The sequence below is a fragment of the Plectropomus leopardus genome, chromosome 23 (assembly GCF_008729295.1).
Source record: "Plectropomus leopardus isolate mb chromosome 23, YSFRI_Pleo_2.0, whole genome shotgun sequence".
Taxonomy (NCBI): domain Eukaryota; kingdom Metazoa; phylum Chordata; class Actinopteri; order Perciformes; family Serranidae; genus Plectropomus; species Plectropomus leopardus.
In genome coordinates, this window is record NC_056485.1 from 17,458,423 (window position 1) to 17,481,053 (window position 22,631).

A 22,631-nucleotide genomic window follows, 5' to 3' on the forward strand; every position below is an offset into this window, starting at 1 on the left:
TTACCAATTTCATAAACTGAGATCTGGATTTGTTTGACCGCTGGGCCGAGGACGGGTCATGGATCCAATTGTGGAAGTAGTGGCTCTGTTGCTTGGGTTCATCGGTTGGGTGATGGTGGGGATCGCCCTGCCGAACCGTTACTGGAGGACCTCCACGGTCGACGGGAACGTCATTCACCACCTCCACCATCTATGAGAACTTGTGGATGTCGTGTGCGACCGATTCAACCGGGGTGCATAACTGCAGGTAGAGTTCCCCTCGCTGCTCAATTTGAGTGGTATGTTGACAAAAAACATCTATTTGCAGTAATTTATGTTTGATATGTCTTTATTTTTGGTTATCAGAACATCAATCATAGACAATTTTAACATAAAAATATTGTTATATTAGGTTGCTTTTTAAAGAATTTTTTTAAATTTAAAAGATTTTATGGGTTCTTGGACACCCTGAACTTTTGTGCTGAACTTTAAAGGCATTGGTGTGGTGGATATAGGGGGATATATTGGCAGAAATTGAATTTAAATATAACAAGGGTGTTATCTTAAGTGTATAATCACCTGAAAATAAGAATTGCCATGTTTGTACCGAAGCGCGGAAAAGGCAAACCAAACACTGGCTCCACATTGTATCGGCAACAGTATTCAGCAGCCACTTTGCATTGAGCCAAACAACATTGTAAAAACACTGATTTTTACTGTAAAACTGCTTTTTTCAGTGTTTTTTACCAGTTTAAATTACTGTGTCTGTTTGTTTCTCTGGATAATTTGGCTCCTGAATAATCTCCTTAATGTCTGGATTTTAAGTTATCAGAGAAAAAAAGGTGAGCGCACTTTAGCATGTGGTGGACAAGCCACCCATCTCCTACATGCCAAACAGCATAAGAGAAACATACATTTTCAACTTTCAACTGTTTTATTCAGTGCTTTTACCGGTTTATATTATTCAGATCATTCGTTTTAGAGAGGAAGAGACCTCTGTGGATAATTCGGCTTTGTAGAAACCTCCTAAATAATGACCACTGAAGTTTCAGCTCATTGCAATGTGCAGTCCCCACCACTGGAAGTCACTAATCCCCCCCCAAAATCATACACACACTGTACCTTTAAATGTTTATAACAAGACATGTTTACATGAAGTCAGCATTTCCTTATTTCCTCACTGTGTTCAGGTTACATCCAGGCATCTCGTGCCTTAATGATCACATCGATAGTGTTGGGCACCTTTGGACTGGTGGCGGCCCTGATAGGAATACAGTGCTCAAAGGCTGTGGAGGAAAACCCCGTCCTCAAAGGGAGGATCGCCGGCACTGCGGGAATCCTTTTCCTACTTCAAGTAACAAATATAAGAAAAAGTTTTTAAAAAGTGTATTTCTGGAGTTTAGACTGGTTAGATTGAGTCCAGTGGTAGAGGAAGTACTCAAATCTTGTACTTAAAGATAAAATAGTAATACCACAGTGTAGAAGTACTCTGTTACAAGTTTAAGTCCTGCAATCAAATGTATCATAAAATAAGTAATTCATAAAATAAGTATCAAATAAAAGGCAAAGTCCTCATAAAAGATATTTCAGATTGATACATTATTAATTATATTAACAGGTTATATTAGTTTATGAATTTATGTTTTTATCACTTTAATGTTGCTGCTGGTAAAGGTGGAGCTCATTTTAATCACTTTATACTGCTGCTGGGTTACTTGTGAATTCCCTCCGAGAATCAATAAAGTTTTATGGCTACACTTGTACAGCGCCTTTCTAGTCTTCTGAAGCGCTTGTAAAACGAAATGTCACTTTCACCCTCACACACACACACACACACACACACACACACACACACACACACACCAACACACACACACACACACACACAACACACACACACACACACACAACACACACACACACACACACAACACACACACACACACTGGCCGAGGTTTCCAGGCAAGTTGCCACTTGTTACTCAGTATTAATGCTCACATGGCATTTTTGGGTTTACCCGTGGATTGAACCGTCAATCTTCCAAATAGTGAAGGACCTGCTCCTTAACGAGGAATGATAACAACCAATCAACTAATTAATTGGTCGTTAAGAATTCAATTGATGATGTGAAATTTTAATCGGTCAGACGATAGTCTATGCAATGTTGTCATAGTATATACGTATATGTTGCTGTGAACTTTGATTGACGAAAGAACACATTTAGTATTGTTTGAAATAAGCAATGTTTTTTTTTTTTAAGTTTTTTTAATAGAGATAAATCAATAGTTAATTTTACCAATAATCCATTAAAGAAAGTGCTTAACATTTGCAACTCTAATCTTCACCAATAATAATCCGTCAATATTTGTGTATTGATAGTATTTTAATCTAAATTTGAAAAATAATATAAACTGTTCAATGAAGTCTAATTGGTTCATAGTAAATAAAAGAACAATATTTGCCTTTCAGATGATGTAGCAATTAAAGGGAGCCTATGAAGGGGGTTTGAAAGATTGAACTTTAGATTTTTTTTAAATAGCTAGGCTCCTCTCACCTCTATAAGTTGTAAAATGGTTTAATCCACCCTTACAGAATCAGAAAAAAGGAAGAAACAAATTAACCAACAAGCGAAGCAAACAGACATAAAAAATAAAAATCTAAAGGTGCATTTAAGAGACTTGGATCAAGAGAGGAAGGATAGGGGCCCACACAAACTGCTTATGCAAAGGGCCCAGAATTTGGGCCCCTGTGCAGTAAAAGATTGAAGTCACATAAAATGAAAAATACTAAGGAAAAAGTACAATAACCTTTCAGTCATACTTGTGTAAAGGTATTTTCACCATTTCCTAATACGGCACTAATAAATAGAGGAACTAATAATCTTTTTTTCACATTTAAATGGTCATGAATTTCCTTCTTCTTTCCTGCACAACTTCAGACTTCTGTGTAGCAATCTGGAAAATTCCCTTCTGCTTTCTCAACTATGTTTTTTTTTTTTTATTATTTTACAGGTCTGTGTACAATGGTCTCAGTGTCCTGGTACGCCCTTCAACATCACTCAGGATTTCTTTGACCCCTTCAACATGGGAACAAAGTAAGACAGCGGTGGTGGTGGAGAGTGATGAACATGAAGCTCACATCATGGGCTGACTGACGCTCTGCTTTGGTCGCAGGTACGAAATTGGCGAAGGACTTTACATCGGCTGGTGCTCCGCGGTGCTCGCCATCGTTGGAGGCGTCTGTCTCACCTGCTCCTGCAACATGGGCACACAGGAAAAATAGTGAGTAGTTGTTGGCGTAAATACGATATGAACTAATTTATTGATGAATTTAATCAACTGCTGTGCATTTCCTTACAACCTTTTTTATTGCTCCGTAGTTCCTCCATACACTATATGTAAAAGTGTGAAAGCCCACTTTTAAAAAGTCGTTTATCTGAGGCTAAAAAGATGTATTTATCAAATAATTAAGATATGGTATAAATGCATCAATATATCTAAAAACTGCAGTATAGAATAATTAATAGCAAATTTTGACTTCAACAATCAAGATGCAGTTTCAAAAAGGAAATGAAACGGCAGTGTGCATATATAAATTTAGAAATAAATGTACCAATTCAGTTCAGACAAAGAAAATTAAATTAGCTTAGCTTTCTCGTATTTTTTAGATAGTTATTCCTCTTAGAAGAACATTATACATGTAAGCAAAGGTGAAAATGAAAAACGTTGAGTTGTTTTGAAGTAACAATAGCCGGAGTTTTGTCGCCCCCCAGTGGTCGGACAGATTTTTGGCTTACAGCCTTCTTATCATTTTATTGTGTAATAGTATTAATCTAATGTATAATATATTAATTTTTATCTTTTTAACTTTAACTGTTTTATCTGTTATATTACCTTTCACTTGTGGTTTTATTGCTTTTATTGTTTCAGATGTTGTTTTTGGTTTTTTTTTTTTTATTTGTGCTTTGTATTTTATCCTAGCTCTACCCTAGCTCTTCTTGCTTGTGTTCAATAGGACTGTAAAGCTTTACGTTTGTGGTATCGTTGTTTATTATTATTATTATTATTATTATTATTTTGGGCTTTTTCACTGAAGATATATTGACATGTCACAGTAGAAAAAGCACAAGTGTAAATTATATAAATTATGGCTGGATTCCATTTAGCTGCTTCACATTATTATGTCACATTATTATGACATATTGGGATCTCCAACCTCAGTGTCTAATGTTTTTATTTATGTTTCTTGTTTTGCAGCCCAACAGCTTATCAAGCCAGGGGAACTGTATATTCTGGACCTGCACCGACCAGGAGCGTGGCTGCTAGCACTTACGGCCGAAACGCTTACGTTTGAGCCGAATATCAAAAAAGGAACTTTTTGGAAGTTTTTGTTGATACAACACATCCTGGTGTTCAGTTTTTACACTTAAGATGGAGCTTTTTGTCTGTGTGGAAAAACTAGGTCCATCTTGACGTTATAGCACCACTAACTGTATATAATCACTATATCAAGTGTGTATTCTTAAAAACGGACAGCACTGCATGTGTAAAAGTTGTAAAAAAGCTAAGCTTCATATCAACGCACAAATGTACTGTATGTATGCAATGATTCTATTTATGCTTAGCAAAAATACATTTACACAGAGTCTTTTACTTTGAAAGGAATCCAATCATATGATGATTTGCATCACCATTCAAAGGGGAAGGTCAAAACTGTGATAATCCAGATATTTGTGTGTTGTTTGTACATTTTTGTTGATAGTGTCTGTGAAAGAGGACGAGTTATCTGTACGTTGATGTTTTTCGTTTCTTTTTTTTTTTACGATAGCGCAAAATAAAGTGTGTCATGCTAATGTTATTGAAAATAATTTATTTTTGTGTGTGGTTTTTTTCATGTAAAAAATGGCATCATGACAAAAAAAAATGTAATTTAATGGGTTAAAATTCAGAAAATCAGTGAATATTTGATATCTATGATAAGGACTGATTTTTGTTTTAAAAATTAACTCGATGAAAGTGGGGGCATTTCTAGGATTTTAGGACATTTTTAGGATTTGAGGACTTTTCTAGGATTTTAGGACATTTTTAGGATTTTAGGATCTCCTCAGGATTTGAGGATGTTTTTATGATTATAGGACTTTCTGAATTTTGGCATTTTTCCAGGATTTCAGGACATTTTCAGAATTTTAGGACTTTTCTAGGATTTTATGACCTTTCTGGGGTTTTAGGACTTTTCAAGGATCTGAGGACGTTTCTATGATTTCAGGACATTTTTAGGATTTTAGGACATTTCTATGATTTTAGTACGTTTCTATGATTTCAAGACATTTTTAGGATTTTGGGACATTTCTATGACTTTAGTACGTTTCTATGATTTCAGAACATTTTTAGGATTTTAGGACATTTCTATTATTTTAGTACATTTCTATGATTTCAGAACATTTTTAGAATTTTAGTACATTTCCATAATTTGAGGATGTTTAAGGGTAACTATGAGCTACAATAATATATCTGGAGGAGTGATTGGCAGTAATAGGCCTCCATAGAGGAGCCACACCTAATATGTTTACTTTCTGATTCTTGTTCATCTTAATGCAGAGTTAATTTGCTTAAACTGACAGGGTGCCTGTGTGGTCCATGCAGGGAGTGGGAGTGCCTTCAGTGTTAAAATAGTCCCTCCAATGGCTGCAGCCCACGTTTCCAGACCAACACGGATGTGCGGCGCGTGGACCAACCACGAATATGTGGGGCAGAAAGGGAGGAGACGACGATACCGGAGACAGACAGGTTTCATGTACAAAGTGCACCAACTCTCAGCTGTTCAACTTATCTATCATCATGTTACGCGGAGGTGTTTTAAGTTCAAGTAAAAAGTCCTCGTGAAGGTAGAAGAAACGGTGTTTAATGCGCAGCGTTTTAAGGGAGGGGAACCTTTCATCCTGCCGCATTTCCACACGGACTGCTGTCACACCGGGACCGTAAATACACCGTCGTCGCTTTTCCTGCGGTGCAGCAGAGATGATTTAAGAAAGATTGTCACCTGTTTCAATGACACAACGAGGTGTTTTCGGCACAGGTGAAAGCAGAGCCGTTAAGTTCGCTGGTCCCGGTGTCAAAGTGTGACTGTGTCCGGAGATGGAGTCGTGTCGGCGGACAGGACTCAGCGGGGTCCTGTGCTCCCTGTCTCTGCTGTGTGTCATCCTGGACATCCAGCTGGACGGTAAGACAGGCTTTACCTTCATTAATAAGTTATTTAAAACTCAAATACAGACGTTTGTGTGCTTTTTAAACTTCTGTGAAGCAGTTAAAGTTTCCTCAGATCTGCCCCGGGATGTTAGCTCACCGGTCACGGTGTTCCCGCCCCTCCGGACCAAAATAACAACCGGCCGCTTCATTATTTCTCTAATAATAACGATGTTTTGGCTTTAAAGCAAAGATACTCGATATGCTTCGCTTGGGGACACTCTTGTAAAATGACAGGGGGCCAGGGGACAGTCCACAGAAGCCCCATACACGTTTCTAGGATTTTAGGACATTTATAGGATTTAAAAACCTCTCTCCAATTTTAGCATGTTTCTACGATTTTAGGACTGTTATAGGAATTTTAGGACCTCTCTCCAATTTTAGCACGTTTTTACGATTTTAGGACATTTATATGATTTTAAGACGTCTCTCAATTTTTGCATGTTTCTAGGATTTTAGGACATTTATATGATTTAGGATCTCTCCAATTTTAGCACATTTTTAGGATTATAGGACATTTATATGATTTTAAGACGTCTCTCCAATTTTAGCATGTTTCTTGATTTCAGGACCTTTCTAGGATTTTGCATGTTTTTAGGATATTTGGGGTGATTTTAGGACATTTCTAGGATTGTGGGACTTTTAGGATCTTAGGATGTGTCTAGGATTTTAGGACTTTTCTTGGATTTTAGCTTGCTTGGATATTAGGACCTTATAAGGACTGTAGGACGTTTCTTAGATTTTAGGACATTTCTACAATTTTTCGATGTTTCTTGGATTTGGACCTTAGATTTTAAGACCTTTCTAGGGATTTAGGATGTATCCAGATTTGTAGGACAGTTTTAGGACTCTAGGCTGATTTTAGGACATTTCTAGAGCCCTTCTTGAGTTGAAGGAAGCCTTGGGTTTTCATTGATGTCATGCATACAGGAGTGCAGAGTTTGATGCTTTTTACATGATCTAGTTGGTGCAGATCGTTTATTTTGGAGGAAACTTTACATGATGCAAGTCTCTCCAAAGTGCTGACATGCATAAATACATACAAACATCTTAAGATACATTATGAACACATTTATCAGCCTAAACTTAAAGTACAACACATGTTTATAATATTTGGAGTCAGTTTGACGAGTTGTCATTTCCTCGTGATGATTAATGGATACTTGAATCAAAATAGACTTGGCTTTGAATTTCTATTTCACTCATTTGAAATCTAATGAGCAGCATTTGGTTAAGTCTGCACCTCTGATTTCACCCTAATAAACTAGGAATATAAATGATAAACAGGTGTAAACATTCATTTGTCCTTTGACTTACTGACTGACAAAATTCAGCCATACCTCTGTGTGCGGTTATAATGTTGTCGCCATCTCTATTTGTCAGCGATATATTTCTAGCGAGGCTCAAGCGCCGTCTTATGTTACAGGTGTCTTAGGGGCGACTCATGTCGAGATCGAGCACCACTTGGAGATGGGCCGCAAACTTTTGGCTGCAGGTCAGCTGGCCGAGGCCTTGTCCCACTACCACTCTGCTGTGGGTAAGTTTACACACACACACACACAGACACAGACACACATTTATACTCCAACCACTGGCCGACATTTTCAGCCTGTCTCTGCTCCAGTAATGTCCGTAATCATCTGTTCTTCGGTACAGGCAGAAAGGTTTGTTTTGTACAATAAGAGTGATGTTTGGCACCAAACATTTTCACAGAGGGCGACTCTAAGAACTACTTGACCTACTACAAGCGAGCCGCCGTGTTCCTGGCGATGGGAAAATCCAAATCTGCCCTGCCAGACCTGACCAGAGCCATCCAGCTCAAGCCCGACTTCCTGTGCTGCAAGTTCACGAGACCACGACCACAAAAACAATCAGTCTTAAGAAAAGAGTGGATTGTGTTTTGAGTGGATTCATGTTTCAAATTACCGGGAATATTTAGCGTTGAAATTCTCCATGGAAGTGTACTGGAGTGAATAAGAATAAAATGTAAATAAAGGAGTTATTTGCTCAGGCTTTTATTTATCAGGTGCAGATAGAAACAAACATTTTCCGAGATTTGAAGAGACACAATAGTAAACCTGTCTAATAGAAATGGAAAAATGAACAGTTTAGTTAAGCTGAACTTTAATGAAATGTTTTGACTCATTTAACATGAAAAAATAATAAATAAATATATAAAATAATAATGATAATAATATTTTATTATTATTATTATCATTATTAATTTTATTTATTATTGTTTTTTTAAAAAAATATTTTGACAAAATTTTCAAGTTTACCTTCCCTTGAAAGATATTCAGAAAATTACCAGAAATGTACCAACCTGGGGCATACTTCTATTCAAATTTCTGGTAATTTTCAAGTTTACCTTCCCTTGAAAGATATTCAGAAAATTACCAGAAATGTACCAACCTGAGGCATACTTCTAATCAAAACATGCCTAATGGCCAACGCTGTGTCCAAATCGCACACCCAACATGTGTACTTTTGTTCAACATACTTTTGTTCACGTAAATGATTTCATTGAGATTTACTGACCTTTTGCAACCCTAGCCCTCGTTACATGTGCGTCTCATATTTTTTTCCGTCTCTTGAGTCTCTTTCTGTTGTGTGTTTTCAGGCCAGGTTGCAGAGAGGGAACATCCTGTTAAAGCAGGGCAACACACAGGAGGCCAGGGAGGACTTTGAAGCCGTGGTGAGTTTAAATTCTAAATCTCAGCTTCTGTATTTGCAGCTTTTTACCTGAAACTGACGTTTGACAAATAAACGCATCTGCTGTTTCAGCTGCAGCGCTCCCCAGACCACGAAGAAGCTCAGGACCAGCTGATGAAAGCGAACGAGCTGGAGGAGCTGCAGGAGGACGCTCATGCTGCGTACCACCAAGGAGACTACGGCGCCACCATCAGCGTGCTGGAGAGAGTCATTGAGGTGAGCGTCGGCTGTGAAAAAACTCTTTCAATAATTTGCACACGTCTGACTCTTTATAAAAAGCTTCCATCTTTTTTCAGATCTCTCCGTGGGATCCGGAGTCGCGGGAGCTTCGTGCAGAATGCTACATCCGGATGGGGGATCCACAGAAAGCCATCCAGGATCTGACGCCAACCACGAGGCTACGCAACGACAACCGCGCCGCCTTCCTGAAGCTCAGCTTGCTGCACTACAGCCTCGGAGATCACCACGAGTCGCTCAAGTGAGCTCTGTCGCTGGAATAAACAAACTACGCCGATTTAGTCATGCAAATGTGGCAGATTTCCATCTCGAGAGCTTGTGTTTGACGTCTCACCCGTCTGTTTGTTTGCAGTCACATCCGAGAGTGTCTGAAGCTGGATCAGGACGACAAAGAGTGTTTCAGCCACTACAAACAGGTGAAGAAGCTCAGCAAGCAGCTGGACGCTGCAGAGGAGCTCATTCAGCAGGAGAGGTCAGTACTCCGAAATCATGATCCTCTGAAGGTATCTAACGCCTAAAGTCTGACACACTTTCACATCTAAAGACAATCTGAGCTTCTAGTCACACGCTGTAAGATTTTGCAGAGACTGGGGATCCACAGAGTCAATATTTTCAAGACTAGATTCCTTTAGAGATCATTTCCAAACCTGCTGCAGGTGGAAATTTACAAGAATGAAAAACTGGTAAACATTGAAGAAACAGAAGCAGCTTTTGGCAACAGCTGCCCTCATGTGTGTGCATGAGGGCAGCCGAAAAGAAAAAGATAAGACGCCGCAGAATGTGGACGTAACCAGCGACAAACCAGCTTTTCCTGCTTTTCCACATTTCATTTGCAAAAAGACTTTAAACAGACTTAAATTTAAACAGCTGCTCACATGTTCAGATAATGTGAGTTACAGCTGGATACAGTCCTGCTGGAAATTATTACACCAAACTCCCTTTAAGAAATATGACGTTTTAACAATTCCTCACATTTCCACAAAAACACGTAACTCTAGAAGCTTAAGATAAAAGGCGTCACATGTCAACAGTATTTTTGTCTGTTTGGCATAAATATAATCTATTAAAAAATAAAAAAGTATTTACAAACAAACTTTACATTTGCATTTTGTCGCCTCATTTCATCATCAGCCAACTCGCAGCTGTAATTTAGTAGTCGGTTTCTGGGGGAATGAGAGGCAAGCTGTTTCAAAAATTAAGATTTCTCATTAAAATAAGAGTAAGTTTATAGATCAGAAACACACTTTTCTCCTCTTTTTCCACAGAACGAGAGAACCGAAACTAAATTTTACTGTCTGCCCGGTTTGCTGCTTCTTGTTTGGTGCTGCAGAGAGCGCAGCTGTTGATTGTTGGCAATGTTCACTTCATTGGAATTCACCACTTGCATGAGCCAAAACTCGAAACTTTGATATTGTTAAACATGTTTGATTTTGTCGGAGCGTCAAGTCGAGAAAAAGACAGTCTTAAGACAAACACCAAATGATCTGGATCACTGGAGCGTGCCACAGCTCTAAAACTCATGCTTTTATTCTGAAATTGGAAATTTATCTGCAACTGTGAAATCAATTGAAAAGTTGTGAAAATATGCATTGTGTCTGAGACAGATAAAGTCAGCCACGGGGAACTCTTACAGTTAGAAGATGCATGTGCAGCCTCAAAAAAAAAAAAAAATCAGTTTGGATAAATTGATATGTCAACACATACAGTTAAATTTTAGATATAAAGATCAAATTCATGAGCTGCATGTTGCTTGTGACTCCTGTTCGTTTAATATCTTGACACTCAAAAAAGAAAAACCAGAAAAAGTGTCAAACACTTGCATCCTAACTACCAAATAAACTAAATATCCTCTTTAAACACAACCAGGTACGAGGAAGCCATCGATAAATACGAATCAGTGATGAAGACGGAGCCTAATGTCCCACATTACACCAACCTGGCCAAAGAGAGGATCTGCTTCTGCCTTGTCAAGGTAAGAGATAAGTAATTAAAACTCCAGAGTTGGATCTCTAAATGATGTATTGAATGCAAAAAACATTTTTAAAAATGTGAACATTTTCTCTGTGATAAATGGTACGTGACGTTTATTACTCACTGAGATTTTTAAAGTTAATGGGAGATTAGATTTTCTTTTTGACGTCGCTCAGAGCCGACACACTCTCTCTCTGTCGTGCCAATTGTAGATAAACTTGGCTCAGGAGGCCATAGACGTGTGTTCAGAGGCTCACCAGAGAGACCCCCGCAACGCCAACGTCCTCCGAGACCGAGCCGAGGCTTACATCCTCAACCAGGAGTACGAGAAAGGTAAAAGTCTCCCTGCAGTCCTCAGTGACATTAACTGGCCTAAACTGTCCGCCTCTGTCAGAGTCATCAGCTCTGTTTGTAAAACACTGATTTAACAGGAAGAAGCAGTCTGTGATTTTAGAAACACACACTTGTATAAAGAAAAATCTTGCTTTCGCAGACACATTTTTAAAAAAATGTATTGGGTCTACTTTAGAAAATTCTCCATAGTTTAAAATCTAAAAACTATTATAAATCATCAGACTAAACACAGATTCAGAGGGTTAATTAAGACTTGAATAATTCAACCCTCAAAATAAAAATGCATTTATCGTTGAGATACGGTTATAAGACACTTGTGATAAAGATACGTAACGCAGGTGGGATATTTTGCAGGTTGACAATAAACATTATTTCCGAAAGTAACATCAGTGCACTGAAACGTTAATCTTAAATGTGATGATTTCTAAGTTACTGAAAGCATCTTTTTCTGAATTTTGTTCTCTTAAAAATTCTCCCGTCGTTCATATTGGACACATATAAGCTGATACTGATATATATCTGTGATTGGTCGATTAAATCAGCTGATCGTTCATCAATAGGGCTCTATTATTTACCTTAATGCTGTTGTTATCATAGATTTTTATATTTGCACTTTACCGCTTGTTTTTAGGTTTTTCCACACATTCAGACAATAAATATGTTTCTTTAAAAATGTCTTTTAATGTCTTTTTTGCTGCAGCTGTGGAGGACTATCTGGAGGCGAAAGAGTTTGACGGCGAAGGCGACCGCATCGATCTGAAGGAAGGGCTGGAGCGAGCGCAGAAACTGCTCAAAATCTCTCGTAAGAGGGATTACTACAAGATCCTCGGTGTCGGCAGGTAACCGGGCCAACCAGTTTTATCACGCGGTGTTTCATCCGGATCACTTCAGATAACTCCTAACACACTTTATTTTTCCACAGGAATGCAAACAAGCAGGAGATCATCAAGGCATACAGGAAGCTGGCGCAGCAGTGGCACCCCGACAACTTCCAGTCGGAGGCCGAGAAGAAAGAAGCGGAGAAGAAGTTCATCGACATCGCGTCCGCCAAAGAGGTCCTCACGGACCCGGGTAAGGAGCTCATCTTCACTTATTGCACAGTTTATCTTTTTTATTGCTCTTTTTAATCTTTTAGGCTTTTTGTTTGTTCTCTGTACAAACTGTACACATCTTATTATTACTGTTGTTATTTTGCTTTATTCCTTTGTATATGTATATTTTTGCATTATTTTGCCCTTTTTAACGAATATTTCATTCAGTCGCTGCTCTCTTATTTGCTGCTGCAACAAAACAGTTTCTCTCACGGGATTAATAAAGTATTTCTATTCTATTGTCTTTATAGGAATTTAGGAAACGTGTTCAGAGTGACTAAATATGTGCCACGGCTCAGAAAAGTGTATATTATGCATGGATGGATTATTATTCTTATTATCGTTTTATTTATTTGTCAGTCAGAATGATCTTTAAGTTTTTCCTGGAAGTATGTGCAAAATGTTTATAAAATAACGGTGAGATTCTTCGTCCGGTTGCATCTTTTTAGTATCGTAAATGAGCAAATGTTCACAGTATGATGATCATTAAATAGCAAAATTATTGTATTTTTTGAAGGACCGATGGTCCGTCTGGCGTCCAGTCTCGTAGATACCAGTTTTTGGCTGCTTTAGCTTTAACGTCACATTTTCACGCTTCAAATAGCCATTTTAAAGGAGTAATTACAAATATGTGGAAATGTGCTCATTAGTTTTCGTTGTCATTGTCGTGCTAGAAATGCGGCAGAAGTTTGACGCCGGCGAGGATCCCCTGGACCCTGAAAACCAGCAAGGCGGCGGCGGCGGAGGAGGGCAGGGCTGGCCGTATCACTTTAACCCGTTTGAGTCCGGCGGCAGTTTCCACTTCAAGTTCCACCACAACTAGAAGACGACTTCACGAACACGAGGTGGGCTTTTGGGGACTTTTGATCTATGACAGATTTTTTTGGAGAAGTCTTCCTCAGAGCGTCAGCTTGGACACGGTTTTGTCGGTTACTTGAACCTTTTGATTTTTAAAGCAGCGGGGATTTGAGCTGTACAGTTTAAAGAAACTCAGACTTCTAGCCACTAAAACTGAGGATTTAATCGTGGCTGCTGGTGAATGAACTCGTCGTCGGGTTGAAGAAAATGAAGTCTTGTGTCCGCGCTTGAATGGAAAGGTGGTGGTTGAACGCAGTCGATGCGGGCGTCTGCTCTTATTAGTCATTTCTTTCTTTGTGCCATTCTTTGAAGCTTTTGTCAAAGGACCTTTTTTTTAATGCAGTAGCTTCTCGGACAGGAGGACCGTCAGCGTGTTGCTTTCTGCTCGCAGTTTTCTGTTTACTGATCTCTATATTTTTGACCATGTCAAACCTTCTCTAGAGATTTTGATACATCACGACGTCCGCACGCATTTTGTTGAGCTCTTACATTAACGGTAAGTAGGTGAGACTTCAGCACTATTAAAGGAAACTTTTGGGTGTTAAAGTTTTGAAATCCTATGGATCTGAAATCAGTGCCACTCCGTGTTTGTTTAAATTTTGTTTTAAAGAGTAACTTCAGTATTTTTCAACCTGGACCCCATGTTTTTGTGTCTAAATAACTAATGGAGATGACATTTTTGGAAATTGATCCAGTTTTGAGCAAAAGTGCTGCGATGTAATCACTCTGGGCATATTTTCATCGTCCACTAAAAGTGCTTGTTTTTGCCACTGACAGGCTCCGATTATTATTATTATTATGAGTGTCTGACAACATTATGGAAGGATCCCTACAGAGTTAGACTTTTTATTTAAAAGAGTGAGATCCTTTTTTGAAACAGAAACCGCCACAAAAGTGTTGTCACCAAACCCACCAGACTCCATTTAAATAAACAGTGATTTTAGCGCGTAGAGACAGCATATTTCCACATCTTATTTTGTAAATTAAGGGTTTACTTCAACCAAACTAGAATTGGTAATCATTGGAACAGTGAAAATACAAACCAAGACATTGTTTGTATGTTTTATTTTGTTTGTGTCGACTTTGAATGAAGTGTTTTTTACTTGATAAAATTACTGTTTATTTGTATGGAGTCTGGTGGGTTTGGCAAATGCAATTTCAGGGCTGTTTTTGGTTAAACGAAAAGCATCTTAAGGGTTCTCATGGTCATGGAAAACCCAAAAGGTAGTGGAATTTCACAATCACATTTTCCAGGCCTGGTAACGTCATGGAATTATTAAAAATCATTGAAAGTTTTGGAAAAGTCATTGAGTTTTGTTGTGTGTAATGAAAATGTTTCATTTATCTTCCATGGATAGCCCACTATGTCCGGTAACATTACCGCAAATTTATTTCCTGTAGTTAACGTAATATAGCTACTGGTTAGATGTAACGTAACATGGCTGTAATTTGGGTCGATGTTTTGTTTATCATTTCCTCATATTCTCGGTTTGTAACATAATTTCTAGCTGAAATTAATTTTGAATCTGATATATTTGAAAAACACCAGTTAACTCTAAACTCTTTATTTGAAAAAAAGTCTGTTTCTGTAGGATCCTTTTTATAATGTTTTCAGACACTTACAATGACAATCTGAGCCTGTCAGTGACAAAAATGTGCTTAAAGTGGACATAAATTGACGCAACACAATTGCCCCAAGTTGTGTTACATTGCAGCCTCTCACTCAATACTGGACCAATTAAAAAAAGTTGTTCCTGTTCGTCACAAAAACATTAAAAAGAGGGTCCAGACTGAAAAAAAACATACTTGACCTTTAAATTATAATTCATTTTCAACAGTTATGTAATTGGAAAAACGTGTGAATTCTGTATTTGGGTGAAAATATTGTATCTTCAACAGACTTTTAATGAAATATCACGTTCAGCTGGGAGAAAAAAATTCAATATTGTGGACAAAAGCGCAGTAATTCTCACCTGAGTCCAAGGTTGTAGTACTTCTCTTCCTTTTTGCTCATTTCAAAGCGAGTCTTTGAAAACTTGCACTTTTACCCTTTTTGTCTGAAAAACCACTCCACATCCTCTCCACTCCTGAAATGTCACTGCGGGCTTTATAAAAGCCGTTCAAAGACTCTTTACAAAACCAAGTGTGTCTTCTATGGTTATCTGAAAGCATCATTTAGGGAAAAAAAGGTCTAACAAAAAGAGCTGCGGCTGGCGTGTTGCAGTAGTTACAGGTCTGCGACGTATTGTATGTAATTCATAAACAGTGTATTTGTATAATAAGCCGTGAAGTCGCAGATAAAATCCTGATGTAACTTTGTAAATGAGGCTCCAGTTTTACAGCCAGGAAAAACACAAATCTGTTTAAAACGAACAAACTGAGACGACTTTATCTTAAAGATTTGACTTTTTCAGTACAAAGTAAGTTATTTTGTCACTGATAGTTTACAGATAAAGTGACTTTGATTTCTGTCTTCTGCTCGACTGTGTGAACCAAATGTGATCGGCTCTTTGTATTTAAATCGACTGAGTGGGACGTTTTTTTCTGGGTTTTTTCTTTTTCGGGTTTTCTGCTGTTTGTGGCATCGATTTTACTGTTGCCAGACTGAATCAGCTGACATGCCCAAGCATATTAAAATATTGAAACAACATGATTTTGTCCTAATTTCATGAATGCAAGAGTCCGCTGCAGCTACAGGCGTTTGTTTGAGATGTTTGTCTTTAGATATTTGACCTCGAGTTTGACCATTTAAAGACATTTTTCCTAATTTTCTCTAACCGTAAAGGGTAATTTTGGCATTTTTCAATCTGGACACTATTTGCACATTAGTCTAACTGACTAATGTGAACAACATTTTTAAAAAATCCGGTTCAGTATTGAGCATTTGGGGCATGTTCACACCGTCTATTTATGTCCTTTAAAAGTGCTTGTTTTTGCCACTGACAGGCTCATATTTTTATTCTAAGTGTCTAAAATTGCCATTGCCAATTCCACCAGACTCCATTTAAATTATTAGTAATTTTAGCGTGAATAGAGCCGGCATATTTTCACTTTAAACAGGGTGAAATCAAGGTTTATTTAAACCAAAGCAGACTCTGTGACTGTTGGAACAGAGGAAAGATGAATTAATGGTTTTTTGTGTTTTATTTTGTTTCTGTCGACTTTGAATGAAGTGTTTTTTAATGATGATAAAATTACTGTTTATTTAAATGGAGTCTGGTGGGTTTGGCCATAGCGGTTTTGGGGCTGTTTCTGGTTAAACAAAAAAGGATCTCGCTCTGTCTCTGTGGGGATCCTCGGATAGTTAAAATAACAATCTGAGCCCGTCAGTGACAAAAACAAGCACTTTCAGTGGACGTAAAGTGACGACACAAACATGCTGAGTGTTTACATTGCAGCCTGTTATAGGTTGAAAAATACCAGAATTACCCTTTAAGAGGACTCCACTGATTTAGCATTGCACTCCTGTGACATTATCAGACTCACTTTGGAGAGTTAACACAAAAAAGGATCAAAATTGATGCAGTCTTTTTTAATTCCACACATTCTTGGTTTTAAATCCTGCACATACATTTACCACATTGCTGGTGATGTTACGTCATTTTAACTCCAGACTCTCAAATGTTTTTCTTTTTTAAATTTGTAGTCTTCTGCCCCAGCTGAGTCAATTAATAAAACTTGGCTGCAGCTCCCTCTAGAGGCTCAAAAGGGTTCATACAACCTTTTTCAAATACACAGTTGTGTCCTTCGAGGTTTGTAAACAGACTTTAATGTGTAAAATCAGTGTAGTTCTCCCCGATACATCAACTTTCTATCCATTTTTGTAAATGACAAACACACACGGTCTCAAATACTCAAGCAAAGACGTTCACTGTACACAGCACTGAAACACATTTCCACACACACATCCAGCTGTTTGCCCAAACTGTCTCACACACACACACACACACACACACACACACCCGGTCCACTCAGTTTACACACATGCTGTATGATACAGCCGCCGCTGCAAACGGACACATCTTCAAGCGTAGAGGGAATGGCTAAATCCAGAGTACTGACACAGGAGTTCTGCATCTGAGGTGAAAGTGTCCTCGAGTGAAGATGTCCACTGTCCTGTGAGCTCGGCCGGCTCTCTGAGAGACAGTCACACCGAGTGTTGTCCAAACATCAATGGTTCGCTCCAAATCCTTCTTCCAAACTGTCCGCCTCCACCTCGATGGATACGACGTGGTGACCGGGGATCATGGCCAGGCCCAAAACTCTGGGCTCGCCCTGGGAGAATGTGTCTGAGGACAAAAAAAGACAATTGTACAAACAAACTGAGTTTACAGTGTGTTTTTTAAAGGTTCATCATAAAAGATGTTGCTTGTTGTGCATCCACCTTCGCACTTTCAGATCGCTCATCTTTTTTCAAAGACACTATTATGGGAAATAATTCTTAAAGATGCAAATGTTCCATGATTTATGCCATTTAACTTTAGTAATTATTCCCACTTGAATGTGTAATGACATTATGTTAAAACCAGTGAAAAGGACACTTTATTATTTAAAATTTTCAGTTTTAGATATTTAAATGGCATAACACAGAAATTAAAAGTGCAACAAATGACTGTAAAGCATATTGATGTTTAAGAGTATTTAAGACCTTTGACACCTGAGCGAATGGTTTAATTTCTTTTTAAAACAGGAAAAAAGGCAGTGAGTAACTAAAAAGAAAGAAAAGGTGAAAAGAAAAATAACCTTAAAAAAGAAGAAAATTACTTAAATTACTTAAATTAACAACAGCACCAAAAAAAGGAGAGAAAAAAATGTCTTGAAAATAAATTATTCTAATTATATATTTATTCAAGAATTTATTTGAGCTTTTTCAGGTCATTGTGTGTTTTATTATTATTATTATTATTATTATTATTATTATTTACTTATTTATCTATTTTTAAAAAACTTTTCTGTGTTCTAATTTTCTGGATTTTTTCCTGTAACTTTTACCAAACTGCATGCTATTTTTTCAGGTCACTTCTTATACAGTTGCTCTATGCCTTTTCCTTTGTTCTTGCAAGGTTTCAAAGAGTTTAATTGGCAATCCTAAATCTTAAACTCTGTCTAAATTCACTTATGTTTTGTAGCAATAAGTGGTGTTTCTTATCTATGTGGATATTAAGCTTTGAAACTGGTTTCTAACAAAGCCTCCTGCTAGAAAATAGACCTTTAATTTCATCCCATCAGAGATGAAACAGCTTGTAAATTATCTGTAAAAATACCATGTTCCACAGACATAAGGATGCAAAGCTTCAGTTTTATTTTGCACGGTGAGACAGGTGAGTCACTGTCTCCTGTCCTCATCTACCTGTGGATTTGAGGAACTCCTGAGCTGACCCCAGGATGACGTTACAGTCTCGGTCCGTGCAGAGAAAAAGCCCCACCAGAGTCCGCCCGTCTGTCATCCGGATCCTCATGTTCTTGTTCAGGAGCCCCTCTAGTTTCTGCCGAGCCTGAGAGGACGAGGACACCTCAGACTGCTCCTAAAAGTGGACAGACACTAAAGGTAAGACACTGAACTGACACTGAATTTCATAGTGTTCAGCATGTGACACGTTTAAGTTCGTTATTATTAGTATTAAATACATTCAGGAAACTGTTTGGTGATTGTACAAATAAAAACACACGTTTAGATGCTAAATTAAGTAGCGTCGCGTACAAATATTTGTTATTTATAGCAAAACAAAGTGTAAACAGTTAGCTAGTTCGTTAGCCGCCTGCTAACGTTAGCTCCATTGAAGCCTTGATTATACCTGAATATATTTTAAATTAACACTTTTCTCTCCGCTACAAGTTGTCAGATAGTGTTAGCAGTAATGTAAAATATTGAAACATAAAAGAGAGATACACGAACATGTGTCGAAGGGCCATTTTCTTCAATCATTGTTGCCATAATAACCTCTTCTTCTTCTCCTGCATTTACGGAGCACTTTGTTTGACGGACCGGCGAAACCGGAAACGCGTTTTTCTTTTTAAAGGGGACGAAACCGTCAAAATATCACAAGAAATTTAAATTAAAATAGTTAAATTTGGCGTTAAAATGTAACATTAAGTCAACACAACTTCGGTGGCTCATTACAGTTGAAAGAGGAGGCACCAGACAGCGGAGAGGAACCAATAAATGTAAGAATTTTTAGCTAAAATTGACATTTTCACAGTTGACATTTAGCATCAATTAGCCTTTTTTTTTTTTTTTTTTTTTTTGCATTTTTGGCATTTTTCAATCAATGCTGTTTGGCGGCAACATTTTTTGGTCCCCATGAATTACTTACTCCTGTTTTCTTTAGGTTGTGTCGAATATTTATAATTGAATTTGAGATTAAGGTCTTTTTTTATCACATAAACACAGAGTGACACTGAAAATAACTATTTTATGTGTAAAAGTAAAACAAGTAAAATACTTTTTTTTAATCTCTTTTGCTATCACTATAACATCACAACTCGATAAGTAGTAAAAGAGAAAAAAAAAATCATAAAAGTAAAAAAAAACAAAAAATAAATAAAATGAAACTTTACAGATCACGCTGAGAAGGAAACACTATACATATATTAAACAGGACAGAGTTTTGATTTTTATTGAATGGCTGAAAAGTTATTGAAATATTCACCTTTTTTTAATATTTACTGAGGTTTTTTTCTTTTCTTTTTCTGAGTTATATTTGCAAGATTTTACCATGTCCCCAGCAAAATAGTTGACGTCCATAAGAACAATTAGCCATTACAATAAAAAATACTTAAAAATGTTCCACAATGTTAGGTTTGTAGATCAATATAAGGCAAAGATTTTATTTTAGTGCTTGAAATTGACAAATATGTTCTTCTGAAAGTTGTTTGAACTAAACGTAGTGATTTTAAATCAGTGCCTCCGTTTACAAAAAGTAAAAAAATAAATATGTTTTTTTTAATTTCTCCTATTGCCATTTTAATGCAGGAACTGTGTTGAGCACAGACTGTGAATTATTCCTGGACAAGACAAGTTAAGACAAAACAAGACATAATAAGTGATTGCAGAGCAGACTACTTTAAACCAGGGGCTGATACAGATCTTAAAAGATGTGTTATTTTACAATAATTAAATATATAGCATTAACTGGACAAAAGGAGGACATATTTACAGCTTTTCTCGTCATTCGCCCATTTGGACATTTTGTTCCCTCAGGTCCCGACCCACGTTGATCCACGGATTGAAGTGCTGGAGGACGGGTTAATGATACAATGACATCTTGACATCACAGTGCTACAGCTGAAGTGAGTAGCAAATGCTGGACTGCATCCTTTTTCTTGTTTTTTTGACTCCCACAGAGCAGCAAAATTGTCTTTTTTAGCATTAGGTCAGTTGATTAAAGTCTTTTTGAATTGTGGCTCCTTAACATGAAGCAAAGGTATATGTCTGCTCTTAAAGACCAGCTCAACTCAAGTGATTTAAGGTTTAATTTATTCAGTAACAGACAGGGAAAAAAGAAATTAGGAGCAAAAATATGAGTCAAATGTGTAATTTCTAGCTGCGACTGTGCCACCAAAACCAGGTGTTTTTTGTATGAAATTGTTGGCCTTTCTACTGGTAACTGTGCCACCAAAGCTGGGTGTTTTTTCACAAGAATTTTGCAGCATCTCCATCCTAGCGTATCTAGCCACAATTTAAGGACCAAAAGCAGTTTTTTTTTTAGCAAGACATTGATGCCGTTTCTAACAGCAAGTTAGGCACCAAAAGCAGGTGGTTTTTAGTGAGAAATTGGCAGGATTTTAAGCTGCAGTTATGTTGTTAATACTGGATGTTTTTAAGCAAGACATTGGTGGCATTTCTAGCTGCAACTGTGCCACCAAAACTGGGTATTTTTTTAGCATTTTTGTTTAAAACTGGCTGTATTTCTAGCAGCTATTGTGCCACTTTAGGCAGGTGTTTTGTAATGAGACATTGGTGGCATTTCTAACGGTGGTTGTGCCTCCAAAGTTGAGTGTTTTTTAGCCAGACGGCAGCATTTCCAGCTGTAATTGTGCCAAAAAAACCTGGATGACTTTATTAGACATTGGCTCCATATCTAGCTGCGATTGTGCCACCAAAACAGGGTGTTTTATAGTGAGACAATAGCTGCATTTCTAGCTGCAGTCGTGTCACACTGAGCATGTGTTTTTAGGAGAGACATTGGTTGCATTTCCAGCGGCAAATGTGCCACCAAAACATCATCTTTTCCTAACCATAACCAAGTGGTTTTTATGTGTAAACATAACAGGTTAACCACAGTGTTGCTGAGACATGAAAAAACAAAGTTTTTAACATTTAGTTCTATAAAAATGTACAAATATACATATCCATGATTTTTAAAAGTGCCAGCATTCATTCTGGTAATTCTGTTGCTGCACTACATGTCCACTATCTCTCTGTTTGTGTCACGACCACCTCTTTGCACTTCAGCCTCTGGACTGTAGGCAGTCAAAAAAAGATCTGTGGAGGTTTTTTTGCAGAGATTTTGATTGAGACCTTGCTAGAGCCAGAATAAAAGATTCAAAAGCAAATTAAACTGCTGAAATTTGAAGTCTCAGAGGTCAGAAATTGGAAGCCAATAACCGGCTCACGCAAGACTGAACACAAAAAGAACATGTCATACTTTGACTTAAAACACTTTGCTGGGATTTGAAAAGCTAACTTTCTCTCCATATATGCCGCTGCACGAGCATTATTTAAGCATTATCTGCTCTCAGGGTCGCCTCGGTTCAGACAGCTCAGCTCTGAAAAGGAGCGCAGGAACCTTCCTCTGTGTGTCACACTGCATAAAATCTGGGTTAGCTACAGCGCAACACCCAGGGGAGGCGCCTTTCCCTCTCATCCTCGACATGTCTCCCTGCCAAACGGACACACGGGGTGTCGGAGGGGAGAGGAGAGGGGGGCCACAGCACAGTAGTGCAGTGTGTCAGGGCCTGCGGCATATCCTGGCTCGTTACATGGTGAGACACATGCACAGTCATGGCCACAAATACCTCAAACGCACACACATGGATGCTGTGGGTGAGAGTATACAAAGCACACACACTCACATATGCACATAAACACACAGCCAGCCAGTCAATCTGGAAACAGCAGACACCTCAGTGGCCAGAGGCTCCGCGGGGGGGCTTCCAGACGCACTCTCCCTGCACAGATGCACAC

General features: G+C 38.0%; 3 protein-coding genes across 3 annotated transcripts; 2 read left to right on the forward strand and 1 right to left on the reverse strand.

The window, feature by feature from the left end:
- Positions 1-4,846, forward strand: cldn15a (claudin 15a). Its single transcript, XM_042512487.1, is given in 8 exon segments — positions 1-175; positions 177-248; positions 251-278; positions 1,170-1,332; positions 2,989-3,025; positions 3,027-3,073; positions 3,153-3,260; positions 4,236-4,846. Coding segments are annotated over 8 exon segments (669 nt in total). The 5' UTR covers positions 1-58; the 3' UTR covers positions 4,333-4,846.
- Positions 4,847-6,106: 1,260 nt separating this feature from the next.
- Positions 6,107-14,041, forward strand: dnajc3b (DnaJ (Hsp40) homolog, subfamily C, member 3b). The gene is made up of 12 exons (XM_042512208.1): positions 6,107-6,198; positions 7,648-7,758; positions 7,935-8,064; positions 8,847-8,916; positions 9,006-9,149; positions 9,230-9,411; positions 9,523-9,642; positions 11,037-11,142; positions 11,354-11,474; positions 12,196-12,334; positions 12,418-12,566; positions 13,261-14,041. Exons 1-12 carry the CDS (start codon positions 6,114-6,116, stop codon positions 13,407-13,409), a joined length of 1,506 nt encoding a protein of 501 aa, XP_042368142.1. The 5' UTR covers positions 6,107-6,113; the 3' UTR covers positions 13,410-14,041.
- Positions 14,042-16,961: 2,920 nt separating this feature from the next.
- On the reverse strand, positions 16,962-19,417 carry naa38 (N-alpha-acetyltransferase 38, NatC auxiliary subunit). The gene is made up of 3 exons (XM_042512545.1): positions 19,341-19,417; positions 18,795-18,969; positions 16,962-17,733 (listed from the first exon to the last, which is right to left on the reverse strand). The coding sequence occupies exons 1-3, from the start codon at positions 19,377-19,379 to the stop codon at positions 17,615-17,617; spliced, it is 333 nt and encodes a 110-aa protein (XP_042368479.1). The 5' UTR covers positions 19,380-19,417; the 3' UTR covers positions 16,962-17,614.
- Positions 19,418-22,631: the final 3,214 nt, after the last annotated feature.